Here is a 22,159-nt window from a genome sequence, read left to right on the forward strand (position 1 = left end):
GATAAGGTAGTGGACAAACAAGCCTTTCCCCACATCACACCTGTGCCTTAAAGTATGGCTATTTTTTATCACACTGTCAGGCTAATAACAGATTGACCTCACAAACCTTTCCTCACTTACTGTCTCAAATTGTCATGGTCATCACAATACTATCCACGCTGGAACAAAATTAAAAACAATGGGAAAGAGAAAAGTGTAAAGTGAAAAACCCTTGGAATAATACTCGGAAGAAAAAAGATTAAGTAATTGGAACTGTTTGTCTTATAAAAATCACTATACAAGAAAAGATGCTTTCTGAGATAATATTTTTCCCTTTCTTTTTACACTGGCTACAGCAGAAACGGTCGTCTTTTTCTTAAACAGCATCTATTTTCTGCTGGGCAGATCACAGACAACCTCACCTCACAGGTGCTGTGCACTCTTGCTTTGCTCTAGTAAAACATGGACTCAACTTTATGTATGTATACTCCCCATGAATTAATGTCAACAGACAATAAACTATTTGATGCAGAAAGCTTTGCTTAAATATTATTAACAGAAATGTTGGTAGGATTCCCAGGTAGGATTTTTACAGACTTTTTCCCATAAGATGGGCAATTAGATAGTATGAAAAGTGACTTCCAGCTCAAAGTTTCATTTCATATGGGAGCCAGTATGATTTAGCGGCTAGACTAGTTTAGAAGACAAGGAGCCAGGTAATATTTTCAGGAAGGCTGAGCCATTCACTGAATTACCTTGGGCTAATCACTTAACTATTATGTTTTTTAGTGAAACCATGTGTAATACCAGATCAAAACCTAACCCAACACCCCCCAAAAAAACCCCAACTAATTGAGAAACAGATGCTTAAGTCTGGTTTAGCCTCCAAAGTAAATAAATAACAAAAAAGAGCAAGACAAATATGGCATGAAAACAAGACAGTCCTTTAGCAACCTTACTAAGTCAAACTGAGATGCTGCTGCAATGAAAGCCTTCTCAACTGAAATGTTGTGCATCACTGCCAGCATGTAATACATTTTGATGTCTGCTCAATTAGGAAATGTTCATTTTGAATCTAGAAGGCAAAATTCAGACTTCACTTGTATAGCTACAACCTTACAGACTTTAGAAAAAGCAGTGGAAATCCATGGAGGAGCATCCTGTGAAGTGGAGTCTAAACTTAACACAGAAGACAACACTTGAAGTCAAGGAAGCAGCCACTGGCAGCATTCAGTACTTTGTTGGCGCATATGCTTACTTTAAAGTACTGTGCATTTTTATGGTACTCCATCAAAGAGAAAACAGTTGTCATAGCCATTGTTCTAATCTGGACACTAACTCAGACTATCTCGTGGAAAACAGCAACGCTATTGTCATATAAAGATGTACAGCAAATGGAAAACTAATCTGGCAGTGGAGGCACAAGAATAGAGATTAGGAACCCACCCAGGTTCCATTTCCAGATATGTCAGACACTTCCTGGATGATCATGTGCGTATCATCCAATTTTGATGTTCCAGTTTCCTCATCTACAAAATGGATCTAGCAGCACTTGTTCTGTGTTTTGAGATGAAAAAAGGCTTTAAAAGTCTGCAGTTAAGGAGGAATTGCACATTGCTAACTATGGCAGCCTTACTCAATTCCTTTTTGGTTAATACATCATTCAGTTAATTTGGCATATAATTGAAAACATTCTGCAGTAGACGCATACACAGTTTAAATGCCCTTGTATGTCATTATTGGCTGGATCAATACTATGTTACACAGAATGCACATTAATTTTGTACTTAAAAACATGCAAAAGCCCTGTATCCTACTGAAATGCAACACCGCATGTGGAAAATCTATTGTTTCAAACAACTTTACTTGCAGTGAATCACCAAACCTAGGAAGGCAATGGCATTTTGAGCAAAGCAGTGTGCTATCGGTTATACCTCTTTTCATAATCTTAAATCACAACTACATACTGCAATACTATCATTTCACACACCAACAATAGAACTAGACCTAGGCATAGCACAGGGAGCCACGAATGGATCACTGCAGCATACAAAAAGCCTCTCAGGGTATCAAGCCAACAGAACAGTGTATTTCTGTGCCTTTATACAGCTGGCAGAGGCAGAATAGACGGGAAAACAACCTGACAATCCCCTGCTGCTTTATTTGCGCCTCAGAGTTGTAGTACAATGCCTAGGGACAGACTGACCTCAGATGTAGACTTTTCTCAGCCCTGTGGCCTGGAGCTGGGCCACATCCTTCATGTTTTCAGTCCAAAATATCTTTTTATGTTTTTCTTTTTTCTCTTTTTGTTGTTTCTGTTGTTTTTCTTTCGGGGGGTGGGGGGGTAGGGGCAGCATGCATTGAGTGTACTGTGTTCCCCTTACAAAATACCAGTTCAGAAGTTATTGCTGCGTTGTTCCCCCATCTCCCACCCGGAACACGTTAGAAAAATTAAAACCCGAAATGTTCAAGCAGCTAATGCCATCTAAAGGCTAAGAAACTGAACTACAATATATGGCCGCCAGCCTTATACCCATAAGGAAATCCACTGCATCTGTTACAGATTTTCACGTATTCTGTTGCTGAGAACAGCACTGGCTTCAGCTGGAATGTAAAAAAAACCTCAGCAAGATTGTCTTATACAAAGGCCATCTCTTTTTATATGACTTCTTTTATTTATCACTATAGTTTTATTAGTAACATGACTTACTTGATTTTATTTATGAGTATTATTCCACTGCACTTGCACTTTAAGCAAAGTTGATGGTAGTGTGAACTGCTGTTCCTTTCAAAACACAAGTCAAAGAATGAATATTCTGCAGCAGTGTTACAGATTTATATATTTGAATTATATTTTTTCTAACTCTGCTAAAAGACAGGCTCCTCCAATCATGTACAGCCTTCTTAAACATGAAGAAAAGTACCTGGTTTCTAGAAGATCCTGACTTTGTGCTCGATTTAAGTGTGAAGCTAAAATATGCTTCTTCCCTGGTAACTCCTCTGAGTCTCTAAAATAAAATAATAGTAAGATCAATCAGGTTGGTTAATTTAAAATTCAACTCTAAATATGTTTGCTTTACAAAACAAATACTACCAAAGTAATATTATTAAGCAGTACGGACTTTCTGTTCAAGCTATGAGGAAAGTTAAGCTGCTGAACAGTTCATCTCGGTTTGCTAAAGTGTTAAACCAGTTTTTGACAAACATCTTTTCCCGCAAGCAAGGTGGCAGTATTTTCTTCTTTTCTGTTTATTCAGCTAGCTCACTTAAATGAATTATCCCAGATGGTTTGGGGTTTTTTTCCATTATTTCCATACACAAATAAAAAAAAAACAGATGGAAAGGACAGGATGACCTTTACTAGTTCCACACACGTCAAAGACTGAGGGATAAAACCAGTTCAATTATCTTCCTACAAGTATACTTCCACTTTTTTAACAAACCCTATTTTAGTGCAAAACATACTTAATCTTCTTAAGAAGGTTCAAATACATTTATACTAATCTTATTTAAGTAAAAGCAACCATAAAGAGTTTTTTCTTACTATTTTCTTTCAGTTCCCATATTTATCCAAGAAGAGTTTGATATGAATCACAAGTAAAAGCATAATAATTATCTAGTAAAATAAGAAACATTCCTCATCTTCTAAAACAGTAAAATGTAGATAAAAATTAAGAATCCATATAAACATTATGTTAAAGTCTGAAATGTCTCAGATGTATGTAGATATATCATGCCTTCTTTGTTAGCAAAAAGAAATGCGAAATTATGCATAACAACTATAATCAGCACATCTTAATGGTTACCAATCAGAGAAAAATCAGTCTTTAAGAAAAAATACAACTGTAATTCAAGATGAAAAGCAATCATTTAAATCAGAGTTTTCTGTTCACTGATTTGATTCATTTTCATGGTGGCTGATTTAAACCACTCCTCTAATATATGCTACTGTTTACTCATTCTGAGTTACAGAAAACAATTTTTTGTGCTTTTGAAAGAAAACAGTGCTGCCAGATTCCTCTCCTTTTTCTGGCTGAAGTCATACATTTACTTTGTAAAATGGGGTTAGGTCCCTTCACTTTCTAACCCCAGCCATAGACTCCCCCGTCCGCCTTTTACTGACGTCAATGTACTTGCAGTCAAGCAGCCAGCTGCATCAGTTCCCTGATTCAGATAAAAAAACCTCGTTGAAAACATCAGCAAATTACTTTTTATGAAGGATGGTCTGGGCACAAGAGGAGGGAGCTGGAACAAGCCTGTGGAAAAGGTGGGACTTTTTCTCTGGAACAGTCTCATGGTGGGTTGACCCTGGTTGGACACCAGGTGCCCACCGAAGCCCTTCTGTCATTCCCTTCCTCAGCTGGACAGGGGAGAAAAAGTACAAAAAAAGGCTTGTGGATTGAGATAAGAACAGGGAGAGATTGCTCAACAATTACCATCACGGGCAAACCAGATTCAACTTGGGGAAATGAGTTTAATTTATTAACTAGTTAGTTTAATTTATTTAACTTTAGTCCCAAATTCTCTACCTCCTCCCCCACAGCAGCACAGGGGGACAGGGAATGGTGGTTGTGGTCCGTTCATCACACGTTGTCTCTGCCACTCCTTCCATAGGGGGAGGACTCCTCACACTTCCCCTGCTCCAGCATGGGGCTCCCTCCCATAGCAGTCAGTCTTCCACCAGCTTCTCCAGCGTGAGTCTTGCCCACATGCTGCATTGATGAAGAACTGCTCCAGCATGGGTTCCTTCCATGGGGTGCAATCCCTCAGGAACAGATGGTTCCAGCGTGGGTCCCCCATGGGTCACAAGTCCTGCAGCAAACCTGCTCCAACATGAGCTTCTCCCTCCACAGGGCCATGAGTCCTGCCAGGAGCCTGCTCCAGCGCAGGCACCCCAGGGGGTCACAGCCCCTTTCAGGCATCCCTCTGGTCCAGCATGGGGTGCCCCCCTGGCTGCAAGTCGGTATCTGCTCCACCATGGACCTCCATGTGCTGCGGGGTCCTAGCCTGCCTCACCATGGTCTGCACCATGGTCTGCAGGGGAATCTCTGCTCCGGCGCCTGAAAGTCCTTCACTGACCTTGGTGTCTGCAGAGCTGTTTCTCTCACAGATTCTCACTCTGCTCTCAGGCTGCAATTGCTCCTGCACAGTAACTTTTTTCCTCCCTTCTTAAACATGTTATCCCAGAGGTGCTATCACCATCGCTGATGGGCTCAACGTTGGCCAGTGGCGGGTCTGCCTTGGAGCCAGCTGGCATTGGCTCTATCATCGGAGAAGGGGGAAGCTTCTAGCAGCTATGCACAGAAGCCACCCCTATACCTTCTCCCCTTTACCAAAAATCTTGCCATGCAAACCCAATGTAAGTCTATATTACTATAAAGAAACTGGGGAAAAGTACACTTTTGGGGTACAATGTAACTGTTCACATATCCTACGCTAATTTGAACCCAACTACTCATGTTTTATCTTTTATCATCATAGCATCATAGAATACCAAGTTGGAAGGGACCTCAAGGGTCAACTGGTCCAGCCTTTCTAGGCAAAGCACGACCTAGACTACATGTCCCAGCACCCTGTCCAGCTGGATCCTATGTGCCCAGTGTTGGGGAATCCACCACTTCCCTCAGAAGATTATTCCAATGGCTGATTGTTCTCACTGTGAAAAATTTTCCTCTTGTGTCCAATTGGAATACAACTAAGGACATTCTTTCCATGGATGTAACTCTGCCATCTTCCTTCATATCGGTTTTCTTGGCCTCAGAGCATACTTTCATACCACACAGCACTCTGGACCACCCATCTAATTCCATAGCTATACTAGAATCCTGTATTAATGCATATGTACAAATTTCTCCCTGTGGTCTAACGTTCTTTTCTGATCACCCAATACCTCAGGTAAAAAATTTGACTTTGAATTAATTGAAGGTTTACAGATAGACATATATTCCTACTTTGGAGTCAAAACCCGACTGTGAAAGGCATTCCAAACTCATAAAGACAACCCCTTCGTTAATTTTTAATGTTAAGACTATCACTTTTACCCTAGTTTGCATAAACAGGGAAAAAAATGATTGTTTATACTGTCTGCTTGATCATCTGTTGACTTCTCTCATACATGTTCGGAATCAATCCACAAATTATGAACTAATATGCCGGAGGAACAGAAGTCTCTGTGATGACAAGATTCTGTAAGTATAATGAAAATCAATATTCGAGTCAAGGAGAAAGACCCAAATTACTGTTGCTGTTGAACACCAAAGTTACCTGTCCTGTTTGGCCTCCTGTGCTTCAATGAGCGCACATCAAGCCCCCCAGTACAAAACCACAGCGTATTTCAGAACCAGGTATAACACCTGCTACCTCTTTTTGGCTAGCACTTTGGAAGCTCAGAGGGAAGATGAACATATTACAGAGCACGTCAAAGAGTCAAGAGAGTGCCAGAGCAATGTGTGCGGCATCTAGAAACAAGGGAACATGGCAGGAAGCTCGTGCTACTGTTGTGGCAGGACGGGGGCATAGGTGATGTAAAGACAGAGGACGCAAAACTGTGGGAAACCAGGGTTCAGTATTTTTGCTGCTCCAACATGAGCTGTGCTTAGAACGCAACCATTCATGACTTCTGAAACTTTTTAAATGACTTTTCTTGCCTCACCTCTCAGTATTTCTTGTCTACATAAACCTATGACTTCAGCACCTTCAAGACATTCGATGAAGTGTTCAGCAGGGGTAGAAGTAACAACTTTTACCAACATGTGCTTTTCATCATTTCTGTTCATAGCATCACAGAATGGTTTGGGTTGGAAGGGACCTTAAAGCTCATCTAGTTCCAACCCCCTGCCACGGGCAGGGACACCTTCCACTAGAGCAGGTTGCTCCAAGCCCTGTCCAACCTGGCCTTGAACACTGCCAGGGATGGGGCAGCCACAGCTTCTCTGGGCAACCTGTGCCAGCGCCTCAGCACCCTCATAGGGAAGAACTTCTTCCTTATATCTAACCTGAACTTCCCCTGTTCAAGTTTAAACCTATTCCCTCTTGTCCTACTGCTGCATGCTCTTGGAAAAAGTCCCTTTAAAAGAAAATTTTATTTGGAAAAGAGATATAAATTCTGAATTTGCTACACACTTGCCTGCTCTTCTGACAGCCTTACCGCTAATGACTTACAGACATTTTACATATTTCTCCATGTCTGTCACAGCCTTTCTGAGGAAGGGCGGTGCGATAGGAGAACATACACTACTGCTGGAGCCGCAGGCACATACCGAGGGCACAGTTTAACCACTTTCTTCCTTCTGGCACCGAGGCCAGCCGACGGGACTGCCGGGTCCCCCCTCTTCTATCCCACACCCGTTCTTCGGAGCTGTAAACCCCATTAAAACAAAATTACCTCTCAGAAAAACTCTTTAAAAGTTTCGCGGTGCACCGCGCAGCTGCGGGGTTTACAACCAGGCTGACCCGCCATGAGGCAGCGCGGGCGAGGGAAGCCCAGCGCAACCGCTCCCGCCCTTGGAGACGGCGCGGCCGAGCACTAGGACCCGCTCGCTAGAGGGAAGGCAGACATTCCCCGGCTGTACCACCGCACGCCCCTGCGGGTGGGGACGTGAGGCGACTGCCGCTCGCCTCAGCACCATCCAGCTCCTGAAAGCCGCTGAAAGACGAAGCTCAGAGAACAGCCCGGCTCTAAACGCCACGCCTTCCACCCGCACCTCGCCATTTTCCCCGGCCTTTTCTTTTCCTCCCGTTGTGCGGCAAATGGTACGAGCCGCAGCAGGTGTGGCCGTCGGGACAAACCAACAGCGGGCGGGGAAGAGGGGGAGCCGTGCGGGCGCGCGCCCCCGCTCCCTCCCTCGCGCGCGCGGCCGAGAGTGATGAGAGGCGGCGAGGAGGGAGGGCGAGACCGGGACGGGGCTGGGGCTGGCAGCGGCCGCATCATCGCGGAGCGACGCGAGCAGAGGGGCCGCCGCGGGAGATTGAAGTGTCTGCGCCGCCGCTGGGGCCGCTGTGAGGCGCGGAGGGGGCGGTGCCGCCGCCGCTGCTGCTGCTGCTGCCGCCACCGCAGCTGTTGCGCGGGGGGAGGAGGAGGAGAAAAAGAGGAGGGGGCCGCCCGTCCCTCCGCTGGTAAGTGTCAGTCAGCGGGTACGGGCCTCGCCGCAGCCCCTCAGGCGGGGGGCCCGGCCCCACGGCCCCGGCGGCCGCTCCCGTGCCCGGGGAGGGCCGCCGAGGGCCGCCCCTGCCCGGGTGCCTGTCCCCGGCCTGTGTTGAGTCGCCCATGCCGGGCTTGCGGGCTGGGAGGAGGGTTCTGTTGAACCGGAGCGGGAAAGGGCGGGCGTGGAGCGGGGCGAAAGCTGGTCTCCTTCGGCCAAGGTTGCAGTTGGGTGAGGAGAGGCAGTCCCCACCCGGCTGTGTTCCCCCCCGTCTTGGCTGGCCAGGTGTCGGCACAGGCAGGCCGTAGACTGAATCACCAACATAATGTTGGTTTAAACACCGAGTTTGTGGGGTTTTTTCTTTCTGTCTTTTTAGCTTGAGTCTGCTTCCCGAGCTGCTTCAGTGTATGGGCAGCAGAAGCGCTTTTGTGGGCAATAGAGGTTAGTGCAGAGGAAGAACTAGTGTCTGGAGCAGTGGTTGAGGTGCTGGTTGAAAGTGCTAGTAAAGGTGCTTGCTAATTAGAACATCTGTAACAGCGCATGAGTTACAATTTGGCCGTTCTTATCTTGATGGAGCGCTTATTACAACGTTGAGTGATTTCAGATGTCTTTTAGTGGATATGTTTCTTATGCCTTAGGAACTCGGCGTGTTCAGGCTAGATCTCTTCAATGGGACCTTCGCTGTTTTAGAAACGTATTGCTTCTTGCAGTACTTGGGGGGGCCGGGGGAAATCTGTGGGTCACTGTTGCTTGATTGTCTTCAGGATTCGGCTGCAAAAAGAGCAGGCTGTTAGGAAACTGGCAACTGTATGACTTTAATTTGTTAATTTTGTCAGTGTATTCACTTGTCAGAAGTATGTTTATGTTCTGTCGCATACTGGATGACCGCATGTACAGGCATTCTGGAGTCTAACAGATCTGGTGAAAGGCATTTGCCCTTCCCATAACCAGTCTTTAGAATCACAATGAGAAAAAGACCCAAACATGTGGGAAGATGGATTTGTGAACATTTTAGAGGATAGCTCTGTCTCTAACCATGATACATAGGGTGAGGAAAACTGGAATGTTCCTGAGAAACTCTGTAGCTGGACACTGGTAGGTCTCAAGAACATCTTGCAAAATCACTTGTAGCTACAGAAGAAGCACCTCTCCCATGCAGGATTCTACTAGTCTGAGTTTCTGAAGTGAGTATGGTAGCTGAGTCAGAAGCAGCAACTGTTTATAGTTCAGTCTTGTTAGATGACCTTTCCCATCTTCTGGTGAGAAGCCTGAGCTTTCCCTCCAGCCCCTCACTGGTATTTTTACCTCATGCTTCTTGTCTTAACAGTCCCCATGCTGCCTTACCAGCTCCCTGTGTCTTGGAGGTTCAGATGCTGTTAGGGCTTTACCTTCGCTGCTTTCAGTTTCTATTCTCCTTGTCTACAGAGATCGCTGGAAATTTGCTTTTGTTTCCAGTAGACCAACTCCTTTCTGGAGACCCTGGGCTTCTGTTAGGGTCAAGGGGTTTGAGACTGCTTGTGCAGAGCTGATCGAGCACTAGACTCAGCTGGGCTTGTAACTTCAGTTTATTCAATCTGCTGCTGTTACACACAAATCATAGTGCAAGACACGGCTCTCCCTGTTCTTACTACTGTTGGCTGAAAGTAAAAATCAGGGGTTTAATTCCTTCTGTCTCTTGCATCTAAATTTGTTCATTTAAGCTAAAAAGTAACTGGTAGCATTTTATTTATCACTAGAGCTACTGAGAGCTTTATAGCTCTCTCTCCTAGGTAAGTTGCACAACCACAATAAAAAAGAAAAAAGAAAGCCTTACAAGTTTGGGAAGCTTCTTTTCTTGACACTTCTTGTGCACCTAAATCTTGTCAAGCCTGTTTACAATGCCAAACAAGAGCTAAGTCATGCAATTCTAATAAAAATGTGTGTAGCTTTTTACCACTGAGAGTGGTGTACAGAAAAAGTAGTGTATTAAACGTATTTAATGGCTGTAGCTTTTTTAATTTAGTCTCTTTTTAAGTAAGCCGCCTTTTCTATCCCAGTTTTAGCTCCATCTTCTTTCCTACAAGTGAATAGAGTTAAAAAGTAATCTTACAGTCTAATGTGTTGAAGAAAACAAAACAAAAAACCATAACCAAAAACCCGCACCTATCTGTGGACGGTGTTTTATAACCAGACTGTGTTTGGTTGTAAAGCTAAGCAGCTCTCGCGGGCTGACATGAGCCCTGTTCCCCGCTCCCGCCCTGCCGGGGGAGGCTCCCGCCGCTCCCTCCTCCGGGACTACCGCTCCCAGAAGCGCCCGGGCTGAAAGTGAAAATAAACGCCAGGTTACGCTTCTCTTTTTTTCCCTTTCCCCCTCCCCGGCGGCGGTAGCACATGTCCTTTCTCTTTTGTTTTCCGCCCGGCAGGCCGGCTGCGCGCCCGGCCAGGGACTCGCCGCCCTGAGCGGGGAGAAGCGGGACCGCGATCCCGCCGGAGCGGTGCCTGGGAGCTGCTGCCCGGCCCTGCGGAGGAGCCTAGAAGCCGCGGGGTTTATGGAGCTGGAAGTCCAGGCTGCGGAGTAAAACTTGGCTGTTTCTCCCCGCGATTCCCACATGCAAGTTGATAACGTGAGACCGGCTCCTTTTCTTATCGCTGCTGCTACCTCGAGTGCCGGGGGCCAGCGCTCTGCCCCCCCCAGCCGCTGCTGTTTCCTTTACCCGGCCCCGGAGCTGCTCGGTGGGTTTCCCTTGCCATGTGGGGCTAGGAGGGGTGCAGCCATTCTCCACAGGGTGAAGCGGTAAACATGGAGGCGGCGTGCAGAGCCGACGGCGGGGAGCAGAGCCATCAAGGCGGCGGCGTGGACACCCCCGGGGACACTTCTATGGACTGCTACCTGCGATCTCAGGGCTTGTACAGAAAGAGAGTTGCCAAGGATGGATCTTGTCTTTTCAGGGCTGTGGCCGAGCAGGTAACTGCCTACCTAAACAAAGCTACCTCTCATGAAAGCATGGGAAGTGGATCTCATTAGCGGGTGATAATTGGTGGTAAAATGCTGACAAGTACAGGTTAAGGTTGCCCAGTCTTGTGCCGGGGTGTGGGGGGAATAATTTCTGCCTTGCGACTAGGGAGAAGTTCTGTGTGTGCAGCCGTTTTCTGCCATCAAGAAATTGTTACCTGTTTTGACCTTCCACTCCCTCCTCAGAGCTTTCTTCAATGTAAGATTTCAACATTTGGGTGCAACTGCTTCCGCATGAGGCTCTTCAGGAAACGGAATTTGGCGTAAAGAGCTGAAAAGCTTTGCTCTCAGTTTTGTTAATTAGCTTATGATAAAATTAGAGAAAGTAATTTATTTGCAGTTCTTCCTGTTGAATTCCCCTCCCCCATTTCAGTGTTACTGTTAAAGGAAAAAAGTGACAGCGTCATCTTGTCTTAAACGCAAACAAACAGCAGTGGGAGCTCTGGTGCTTCTGATTGTGGGAACCCAGATTCCTATGCTAATTATACACAGTTCGCTTTTTTTTTAACATTACTTTCCTCACTGAATTTCTAAGTTCAGGAAGCAGACGCTATTGATCTGAAGTGAGTGGTGTTATTATTTTATTTCAAGGGAATAATGAATATACATTGATACTCTGGTGTTTTTAATTAGCATATAAGGTTTCACCCACACTACAGTGTATGTAGAACTTTTTTCAACTATAAACTTTTAACATCCGATTTGTATTTTATTGAAGGGAAGGCCTTTAATTCTGAGTTATTAGGTGTTTATCCACAAATTTGGCCTAATCTCCATATTCTTCATGCAGGAAAAACTGCACTGGTCCGAATTTGAAAGTGTTCTAAATTCAGGGTAGTGTATAAGGGTCGGAAGAGAGGCTGCAACTTGAATTGACTGGAATTTCCCTACGTTGTAGTGAGAGTGCAGAAAAAGTCATGTTGGAGACAATTGAACCTATGATGAAAGTAATATTTTTTTCCAGTAGAGGTTTGAGCAGGAGGTAGAATGCACATGTCGTGTTGGGATCTGAATTCCTGGCTTCCAAGTCAGTGTTTGGGCAACAGACATACACATCTTAAAGTCAGGAGAAAGTAATCCTGCACTCACTTAGGTTTGGTTGGGTTTCATTTGAACAAATGCATGTTGGTAGTTGATTTCCTCATCCACTCCTGCGGTAACTTCTTCAATTAATCAAAGTCCCTTACAAAGGAGTTGGTTAAAGAATGACAACAAATGCTATTCATTTTGCTCAGTAAATCATTATAAAATTGAACGTCTGAATTTAGTTAATCTGCAGTTACTTAATTTTTGATTAAGTAATTGAGGTTTCACCTGCATAAAGATGTTGTTACTGAATGAGTGTGCATTTAAATATTCTTAAAATTAAAACGAGAGTATTTCCAAGTCTGTATTTAAACAATAGTCATTAATTATTTGTGACCTATCATTAAAACTCCTAAGAACCAGTGTCACTTTCTTCTCTTTCTCCCTTTGTAGGTGTTACACTCTCAGTCTCGGCATATTGATGTTAGGATGGCTTGTGTAGACTATCTTCGGAAAAATAGGGAGAAATTTGAAGCAGTAAGTATTTTTGTTTTATTTGTGAGCAATTAAAAAGAAGTTACTTTATTCCTTCCACTTTTCTAAAGCACATTCATCTGTTTGTGATGGTATTCATCACAGCTGTATGCTAGTTGATGCTTTTTGAAGTGAGTGCTCTTTAAAATAATTGGCACATGTGTGGTAGTAACTCATTTTCATAAGCCTGCAGAAAGATGTGTGCTGCTTGGGCTGGAGTCATGTGGGGTGGCAGGAGTGGGAAGAGTTTTTAATGCTTGTTAAAGAACAAAGCAAACTTAAAATTAAACTGTAATAGTCTGTAGTGGAGCTACCAAAATCTGGATTTTATTTTAGTATAATGCCTATTTTAACAAAGATCATAAAATGTTCTTATTGTGCTATTTAATTGTTTTTACAATATATAAGGGATTGACTGAGGAGAAGAGTGAAATTTCTTTCAGGGTCTACAATTAATTATGCATTACCACTGGGGTTTTGTTTTTCTAAACATACATAAGTTCTCCATCAACCATGGAATAAAATATTTTGATATTGAGCTATATTTGACCAATGTCGTCAGTGTTAACATTATAAAATTGTATTTTTTTCTTCCTTTTTAAAGGAACAGTAATAAATAATAGTGCTCCTCTTTGCTTATATGTGTGTTAGTGCATATCTTGTTTAACTAATTTCAAGGATAGCCAAAACAGGAGTATGCCTAAGTATTTGTTACGAGAGGGTTATTATTCAGCTCTTGTTTTCTGTTCCGCATTTACCTGGACCCAAAATAAAAAGGCTGTTTTAGGTGCCCACTGGCATCTAAAGGGAAGAGAATGGAAGCAGGAATAAGTGTGTGTATTTTCTATAATTTCGAACTGCCCTATGCTCAAATGTGACTGATCACTGTTACTATGGAAGTTGTCAAGAATGAATGACATAAAATACAGTGAATCTCCCTGGGAGAATGCAGCTCTGACTTGACTGTTTCCATTTGCCGGGACTGTTTGTTTCCTGTCCATCTGAGGACTTACCAACTCTTAGATCTCTCTCCCTTCTTACTTACTTTGTTTTTTCACTGCTGACTTTTTAATCCCTGTCTTTCCAGAATTACTCCACTTACTCCAATATCAAGTTTTTGGAAACACCCTAAACATTCTTGACTCCAAATATGTGTTGTTTCCCCTCTTTGCTGTCCTTCTGGAAAGTCTCCTTTTTTTTAAGTTTTTTGTCACTTTTCAGAATAGGTGTTTCTTGTACAAGGTGAAGTGTTTCATATCTGTTCTCATTTCCTAGTGTTCCTACTCCCTCAGGTATCTCACTTCAGCTCTGCTGATCTCCTTTGCTCCCCATATCTCTTAATGATGCTTTGTGTTTTCAATTGTAATTTAGCATTGTTAATGTACCTCCAAAACAAAAAACCCCAACAGAACACACAACCAAACAAACAATACATAACCAACCTAATCTCTTAGTTCAACTATTTACTCATCTGCCTTCTTAGTAGTTGTGTTCTATTGGCATGCAGAACTCGGTGAAGTTCCTCTTCTGTCTATTGTAACCATTTCAGCCTGGATTTCTGTCTCATTCCATTGATGCTGCTATAATCAAATTTTCAGGTGGCTGAAACCATCTTCATTTTCATCCTCATCCTTTCTTGAAATAATTATCTTTGATTGCTGCTGGTTTACTTTCATTCTCTCTCCCCCCCCCCCCCCCCCCTTCAGTTTCTTATGAGAACTTTCTGGTGCCCTTTCTGTCTCCCACTGTGCGTTATCTTTAAGTCATTTAATTTTGATACACAAAAAAACCTGCTGTGTGATCATGTTTTACTGATTCACCTTTTAAATTCATACCCGATTGCTTCTGTCTAAATCAAAAATTTTGGCCAGACTTTCTGATTCTTCTGTCCAGCCAGATTCAAAATGGCTATAGCAGAACTTTTAATCTCAACTACTCCACTTGGTTTTCCTCATTACCTTGTTTTGTAATCACTGTGGGTAGAGAGGCCATACGGCTTGTAGCATAAGTTCATAATGGGAATTACTTCTTTGTTTGGACCTCTGTGGAGGTCCAAATAGATTGTGTCTAAATAGCGTTTTTTTAAAACAGAGCCTCTCTTGTGTCTGTTACTGCAGCATCTATCTTTTTCTGCTCTTAACAAATGTGCATATTAAGGAGTGCAGTTGAAGGATTACTTTCTTAGTCTGGTGCTTACACGGTAGCCCAATTTCTTTGCATCATTTCAATGATAGTAAAAGCAGTTTGTTTGAGGTGATATAGAAAAGAAGATAAAGTGCTTTCTGATTTGCCTATACTATATCTTATTGCTGCTTGGGTATTACAGAAATATGACTTTCATTTCTGATTGTCCATTACTGCCTATTTCTTTTAACAAGATACTCGAATAAGCCCACATATATTCTCTCCAGTTACGCTGTGCATGCCTGGGTTGAATTGCCTATGAACATCTACTTTTGCAGCATCTTTGCTTTCTTTCAGGTTTCCCTCTTTGGCTGCTGGGTTTCTTACTGTTGGTGTTTGGTTTCTTTTTTGTTTTGTTTTGGATTTTGTGATGACTCCAAAGGCTGTTTGTGTGGTTGTTTTCTGGAATGCTGACCTGTATGTTTGACCATATATTCCCTTACCTCTACATCACTATATGCTTAGATTGTAAGCCCTTTGAGGGCAGGGTGGTGTTAAATTTCCAGTGGAACATTCCCATTGGTACAGTGGGTCATACACTGGGGATTGTATATGCTATGCTAATAAAAAGAACTAATTATTTCTTTTTTATTTTGCCTTTTTTTTTTTTAAATCCAGTTCATAGAGGGGCCATTTGAAGACTATTTAAAATGTTTGGAAAATCCACAGGTATGTTAAACTTGATTTATAATAAAAAGCAGTACTTTACTGAAGTTGATGGATAATTGGATTTTTTTTTTTCTCTCACAAATGCTTTGACTGAATTTAAGAGGTTTTTGAATTATGTGAATATAGGAGTGTACTCTCTAGTGTAAAATGATTTGGGGAAATTGTTTTGTCGGGATTCAAACCTGTTATTCCTCAAATTGTACCCAGACGTTTCTAGCCTCTGCAAAACATCACGAAACATAGTGTGGCTAGCTTTTTCTTGAAGACAGCCTTGAATAAAGTCTGAAAGTTTCCATGATGAAAAGAGAGTTACTCATGTAAGGAGTATTATGAACAGTAGCCACAGGCTTTTATGAAGGTACTTATTTGAAGCAAAATTATTACTCTCCCTCTCCCCACCAATTTAATGTTAGTATTTTTATTAGGGAGTTAATTTGTGTAAGCTGAGGGGTTGGGGAAAAAAAAAGGATTACCTAGTAAAACATTGCAAAATCTTTTAATTTTTGTAAGCACTCGTACATAAATTTTATTAAACGTTACCCTCCTAGAAATCAAAACATGACTTCCCTCTGCCCCATTCCTATAGCATCCCGAGTCAGAATGGCTAACTAGGTGGTTCTCTGTTTCAGTTTTCAAAATGAATGGTGGAAGGAGAAAAGAAGTGGGTGTTGGCCTGTTCTCCTTCTGTCTTTGTTCATTCCGGGATTTTTAATTGCAAAGCTTTGTTAGTCAAATCTAGAGTTAACATGCTTTGCTAAATGGTAAACCATGCTGTTTCCCAGTAGAACTTACTGTGCACTGAACTGTGCTAATGTGAATAGTTTACAGCACTGCACTGTCTGTACAGAAAATGTCTTTTTCGTACATGTCCACTAATGTTTAAAAGAAATCTTTTGGAAAAATAAACCAGACAGTAGCTTTTTTACGTGGTCAGAGAAGTTAGTATTAAGTTAGTCTGTATTTGAAAATCGTCATGAGAATTAAAAAAAAATTGAAATGCTACAAATTCCTGCCCCAAACTTAATTTCAGTATTTTTTAATTTAGTAAGAATAAAAAAAAGAAGAGAAAGAAAATCTAGTCCCATCATACTGGAGCACAGGACAATGCTTTGGCTGGTAATGGAAGAAACGGCTTTTACTTTTTCATGATTTGAGTCTGGGTTATGGCATTACTGACACTTCACTGGTTAACAATTTTAAAGGACAGACTTTTGGTCTTTCTTCAGGTGTTGATACACAGCTGCTTGTGTGAGAAATGCAGCTATCATAAGTTTATTTTGGCTGTTTGGAAGTGGACTGTCTACTTTGTTGGAGCAGTTCACCAGACAGTGTCAAAATATTTGTGTGGAAGTTATCTGTGTTTTAGGCATGAGAGTTAAGCCTGAAGGTTCTTTCCTGCTCATCTACAGCTCAAGGCCACAAAGCCAGACAGTTTGAATGTGGAGAGTAACATTTTTAAACCTACTTGGTAAATCTGACACTCACTTTTTTCCAAAAATCACTTTTGAAAAGCTAGACTGCTGGTTGTTTAACAGAAAAATACCCCAACATGCTATATCACCTTTCAAAATCATACTCTTTAATGACAGATTTGAATTTATGTGATTGATTTTTAGTTCTCTCAGTTTTCATACAGATAGATCCATAGCTAGTTTGGGAAAAAGTCCTTCTAGCTCGTACCCCTTAACCACCATATTGGAATAATTATTATTTACAAAAACACACCATCAAAATGTCTCAGCTGAACCTCAGACTCTGATATATTTATTTTTGACAATTTCTTATATCTCTTGATCTACACATGAGGAAGCCTAATAATTGTGTTTAATAATTGTGTGTTTGAAATAATTTTATTCTTTTTTCTTTCAATACAGGAATGGGTTGGACAAGTAGAAATAAGTGCCCTTTCTCTTATGTACAAGTAAGAAAACTTTAAAATATGTTTTATTGAGATCAGTTGTTTTGTTAGTGAGTCAGTTGGAATAACAAAGATGTAATTGTATGGTACACTGTAGTTCTCCAGAAAGTTACAAATATGCTTTGAAAATCACAGCTCTCAAGGTAATAAATAGAAAAGAGAGCTTTGAAAATGGCATTTAATCGAGGATTTGAATCCAGGTTTGCAATAACGCCATGCATCTCCCCTGCACAGCTAATTGTGGGTAGAGTGATACAGTTTGTATCTTGTTAATTTTCATATCCTAATTTTTCTATTAGAATTGCATTTCTTCCTGTTTCTCAACAAGGCTTTAATATTAACAGTATTGCTAAGCTTGGGGCTGTACCTATTTCTTTATTACCTTTGTACAAATGCTCTGATGTAGCTTCTGGTATGAGTATTGTAGGCTGCATGCTAGAAAGCCACTCCCCTGGTATGAAGTTCTATGTACTAGGTATATATGTATAAGACTACCAGGTGTGTGTATATATATATATGTAAAGGCTACCTGGTGTACTGCTTAGTCTCTTTTCTGTATAAACATTCATTTTTCCACTGTATCAGTATAGATGAAATAGTACGAGTTTGTCCAGTACCATAGCTTGAGCTATGCTTCCAAAATGTTTTGGTATTTGTGCATAGAAACACTCCTTGGTGATGAGCAGTTTTGTTGATGTGTTTTTATTAAATGTAAACCTATATATTAATCTTTCTACAAAGTAGTATGAAACAGTATGCTGAATATTTATTGCTGCTTTTTGTATACTGTGCAAGGGAATGAGCAGCGTACAGCATTTTCTCTTTCTGCTGTTTGTAAACCCGTTAAAAAACTCAGTATTTCAAAATGGTTACTGTAAATTAATAACTTTCTTTATACTTGACTCTTGATGAGACAGTTGATGGAGGAAAGAAACTAGTTAAATATTTCAGGTACTTAGATGAGTGCTAAGTGTGGGAGATTACATGAAACTATCTTGGCTTTTTGTTGTTAATGGGACAGTTTAGAGTTGCATGGGCTGCACGGGTGGAAGAGTTAAGTTTGGCTCAAGAGGCTTAGAAAGAAGGTCTGATGCTTAGATTGAGCCAGGGTGAAGAGTGATGTAACTCAAGTCAGTAAAATTGCATGCTTGCTTACGTCGGACCTGGATGGTTGTGATCTTTTGTTTTTCCTATTTCTGGCCATGAGGAATGTATTGTCATGAAATTGGACCAGTTGATTTTGAAGCTGTGGTATGTTGGTATCCAGGACCACAGCTCTTAAAGGAATAGAGAGACAAATCCTGGTTGATCATAGCATTTTTAAAATTTCCATTGGAAGCATGAGGAGGATTGTGGCATAGTTGCAACTGTATGTAGTATTTCGCTGGAGTTGGACACACAAGAATTGCTACTGCCATACTTGTTTTGAGAAGACTGGCTTCTGTTAAAAAGGGAATTTAGAGGCTCTGGGAAAGTAGGAATGATGCTGGAGGTGGGGGGAAATAGTTGCTTCTCTTCCTGCAGGCTATCAGACTGAGGGAGAGCAGAAGTATGAATTTACTGTTCTGTGCCGAGCAGAGAAATGAGAGAGTTTTAAACTTTTCAAGCATAGGGTAGAAATGCAGTATGAATAGCCTTGTTTCGTTTTCACTCCTCAGATCTGTCACAGGTGTAATTTGCTTATCTACTAAATTTTCCTTGCTGCCCTGAAGCAGGTGGGTCTCTGAGCTATGAAATTCTTTTCTTCTCAGAATTGCTTTTTCTGAGTTGTAGAAACTTTTGGGGTTTTTTTTAATCTAAAACAAGCACCTCTGAATATACTTAACCATTTTGAAAGACTAGTAAAACTTTGCTTGTGTGAGCAAGGAGGAAGTTCAAGGAAGTGACAGGTTGCTGAGCAAAGAATTCGAATGGAGGATTTATGGATAAAAGAGAGAGAAAATAAGTAAGTTTGAGATCATGACAGAGATTGAATATAGCAGAAAAAGAAGTAGCAAAGAATTATTTCGGTTTTTAGCAGAAAATCAAATAGCATGTCATGTCAGTATCAGTTGTGGGTTTTCCTATATATATCACTTTATATACAGTTCGACTTCTAATGCTTTTTAATCTAACAAGCTAAAAAAAGAATTATAAGTGTGGAATGTAAATTCTAATTTTGCTTCACTGTAGTAGCTCAACTCTTCATTTATGGCATTTTCAATCCTCTTAAATGTAATGAGATACCTAAACTTACTTTGCAGTCATAAGAATTTTCAAAACCTGTTTTAAAGACCGTACACCCTTGATGACGAGTATCTGCCAACACAGCAGTGGCACGCTATCTGCTGGTTCTGCCCAAGCTTCCCAAAAAGTTTCTTTCCGTTCTCTCAGTTGAAGAGGCAACAGAGGGGTTTCTTTACCACTTCAAGTCCAGCAGTTTGAGTCTAACAAACACAGCATGGTGTTGGACTCCACACTTCAGTGGAGTCCTTACCCCCCCAAAGAGCAAAGCCCAGCCCTCTGAATGTCTTCTTTTCCCCAGCATATTAATGCTTTTTAAAATGCAGGGAAAAAGCCGTGGAGGGTGTGATTTGCAGAGGTGCTGGTTGGTTACAATGTCCGATCATCAGGCAACGCCTGCTGATCATCTGTTTGGGAGCAAAAATGTTGTGTGGACCCTTCTGAGCATAAGAAGTTGGTTTGGGAGGCAAGAAGAGTTTCTGAGCACAGACATGGGCTGCTCTGTTGGTTGGCCTCTGTGCCCAAAACGGTTGTTGTGCGCATGTAATCAATCTGCTAGCACAGATTTAGCGTAAGCTATTGCTTGTCACTGTTTCCTGTCTCTGCTCGTAAAACCAACCTCCTCTTTGTTCTGGTTGGCTTCCAAATGGCAAAGTGTAATGAATTTCTCCAGGACCGGGGAGCCATCATCTTTTTAGACACTGCTCCAGAAAGCAGTGCCTGGAAATCTGCTTTACTTGTCATTGGCTCTGTGTACATTGTGATGGCACATCTTATTCTAGAATATTCTTCCATAAAAGTAAGCCTTTTTTTGAACAGCGATAGTTTTATTCATCTTCTTCAGTATTCTTTTCCACTAGGTGTTTTCTGTGGCTGTGTATGTTCCTTGAAGTCGACTGTTTCATTTTTTATTGATACTAATTTTAGAATTAATTTTTAACTGCTACTTTTTTGTCCTCAGGAAAGATTTCATAATATACCGGGAACCAAATGCTTCTCCTTCACATGTAACTGAAAATGGCTTTTCTGATAAGGTAAAAAAAAAAAAAAGGTGGCTATTGTGAAAGGCTGAATTAAGACTATATAAACAGCAAATAGTTTTGTGAGTTTTGTTATGCGACACAGTGAAATGTTCTGAGAACTTTAACAATTTATTTTTGTACATATTTAAGGCTTCTGTTGATACATGTAGCACTTCTTTTTAAATGGATATTTGGGATCTATCTTCCTAGTAATCTAAAATCCTATAAAAATCAGTTTCCAAGTGCTAACTCGCATAGCTACCTCTGTCTTAAAGGTGTTTTTGCCTTTTTTGGACAAATCCTTTTTGGTTTAAAGGACATCCATGAAACACTTTGATCGTTTTATTGATATTTTGAGATCCTGAGACATAACAAAGTGTGTTGGTACATAAGGTTGAATTTAAAACGTAGTGCTTATATGACAAATCAAGTGAGATGTAAATCCTAAAATATCTGTGTGGTTTTTTAATAGGTATTGCTGTGCTTCTCAAATGGAAACCACTATGATATTGTTTATCCCATAGAGTATTCAGAAAAGGCTGCTCTGTGCCAGTGTAAGTATTACGTTGGTTAGTTAAAAGCATGTATTTTTACCAAAAATCTTAAAATGGTCACTCTTAGGTTTCAGGAAAAGCACTGTGTGAAAGCTCATTTTTCTAGTAGCTTAGTTTTCCGTTTGAATTGTCAATGACTGTATGGTTTTGCAAGAGCATGAATTCTTTCTGTGTCCTGATTCTTGACAAAGCAGATTATATGCCAAGAGGAGAATACTTACCTGCCTCTTTGAATCTGGGTGGTCTGATGTAAACAGAAAATGTTGGTGTACTAATTTATGATCTGTTGCATTTTCTTTGGTCAACATTCCGGTGTTAATTTCGTATTTTAGACTCTGTTAGCAAACTAATTGTTTATGTTAGAATTTGCATGTGTAACTTGTCACAGAAATTATGGAGGTTGCATGTGAGAAAAATAACTGTCTTCATGGATTATTGTTTTCTTTAGTAGATTGCAGAATGCCCAAAGGTCCTAATCAGGTTTGATGGGCCACTGTGACAGTCCCTACAAGGATTCTAATTCTTCATGGAAGCTCTGCCTGTGTGCAGAGTTACATGGCAGAGGCCAAATTTGACCTGATTTCTAGTAGTTTCGTGTATGCCCGTAGTAGCTGCAGCTGATTCTGCTTCTAATGCCTTCACAGTTTGTTAAAGACATCAAAATGCTTGCTTGCTTTGATTGAAGTAATTTGAAATGCTTCTGTAATGGTAGTATAAAATCTCATTTGCCTTGTAATTGATTTTGCCCTTCCACTTCCTCTTCCCCAGCTCTGCTGTATGAGTTGCTTTATGAGAAAGTATTTGATACAGATGTAAAGAAAATTATAGCAGAACTTAGTGCTGTTGGTGTGACAGAGGAAAGTAATGGTAGCAGTGAAGTATCTGCTTCAGATTCAGAAGATGACAGCTACAGGTAA

General features: G+C 41.3%; 2 protein-coding genes across 2 annotated transcripts in view; one reads left to right on the top strand and one right to left on the bottom strand.

Moving 5' to 3' along the window:
- Positions 1–7,423, bottom strand: part of SMAD1 (SMAD family member 1) — a 112,647-nt gene extending 105,224 nt beyond the window's left edge. The window contains exon 1 of the mRNA XM_030492236.1: positions 7,364–7,423. The gene's annotated coding sequence lies outside the window, so the exon portion shown is untranslated. The remainder of the gene's footprint in view (positions 1–7,363) is intronic.
- A 1,462-nt stretch (positions 7,424–8,885) lies between these two features.
- Positions 8,886–22,159, top strand: LOC115610943 (OTU domain-containing protein 4-like). Its single transcript, XM_030493085.1, has 7 exons — positions 8,886–11,064; positions 12,592–12,675; positions 15,475–15,525; positions 17,400–17,446; positions 20,628–20,700; positions 21,161–21,242; positions 22,011–22,159. Exons 1-7 carry the CDS (start codon positions 10,900–10,902, stop codon positions 22,157–22,159), a joined length of 651 nt encoding a protein of 216 aa, XP_030348945.1. The 5' UTR covers positions 8,886–10,899.

The sequence above is a fragment of the Strigops habroptila genome, chromosome 7 (assembly GCF_004027225.2).
Source record: "Strigops habroptila isolate Jane chromosome 7, bStrHab1.2.pri, whole genome shotgun sequence".
Classification (NCBI taxonomy): domain Eukaryota; kingdom Metazoa; phylum Chordata; class Aves; order Psittaciformes; family Psittacidae; genus Strigops; species Strigops habroptila.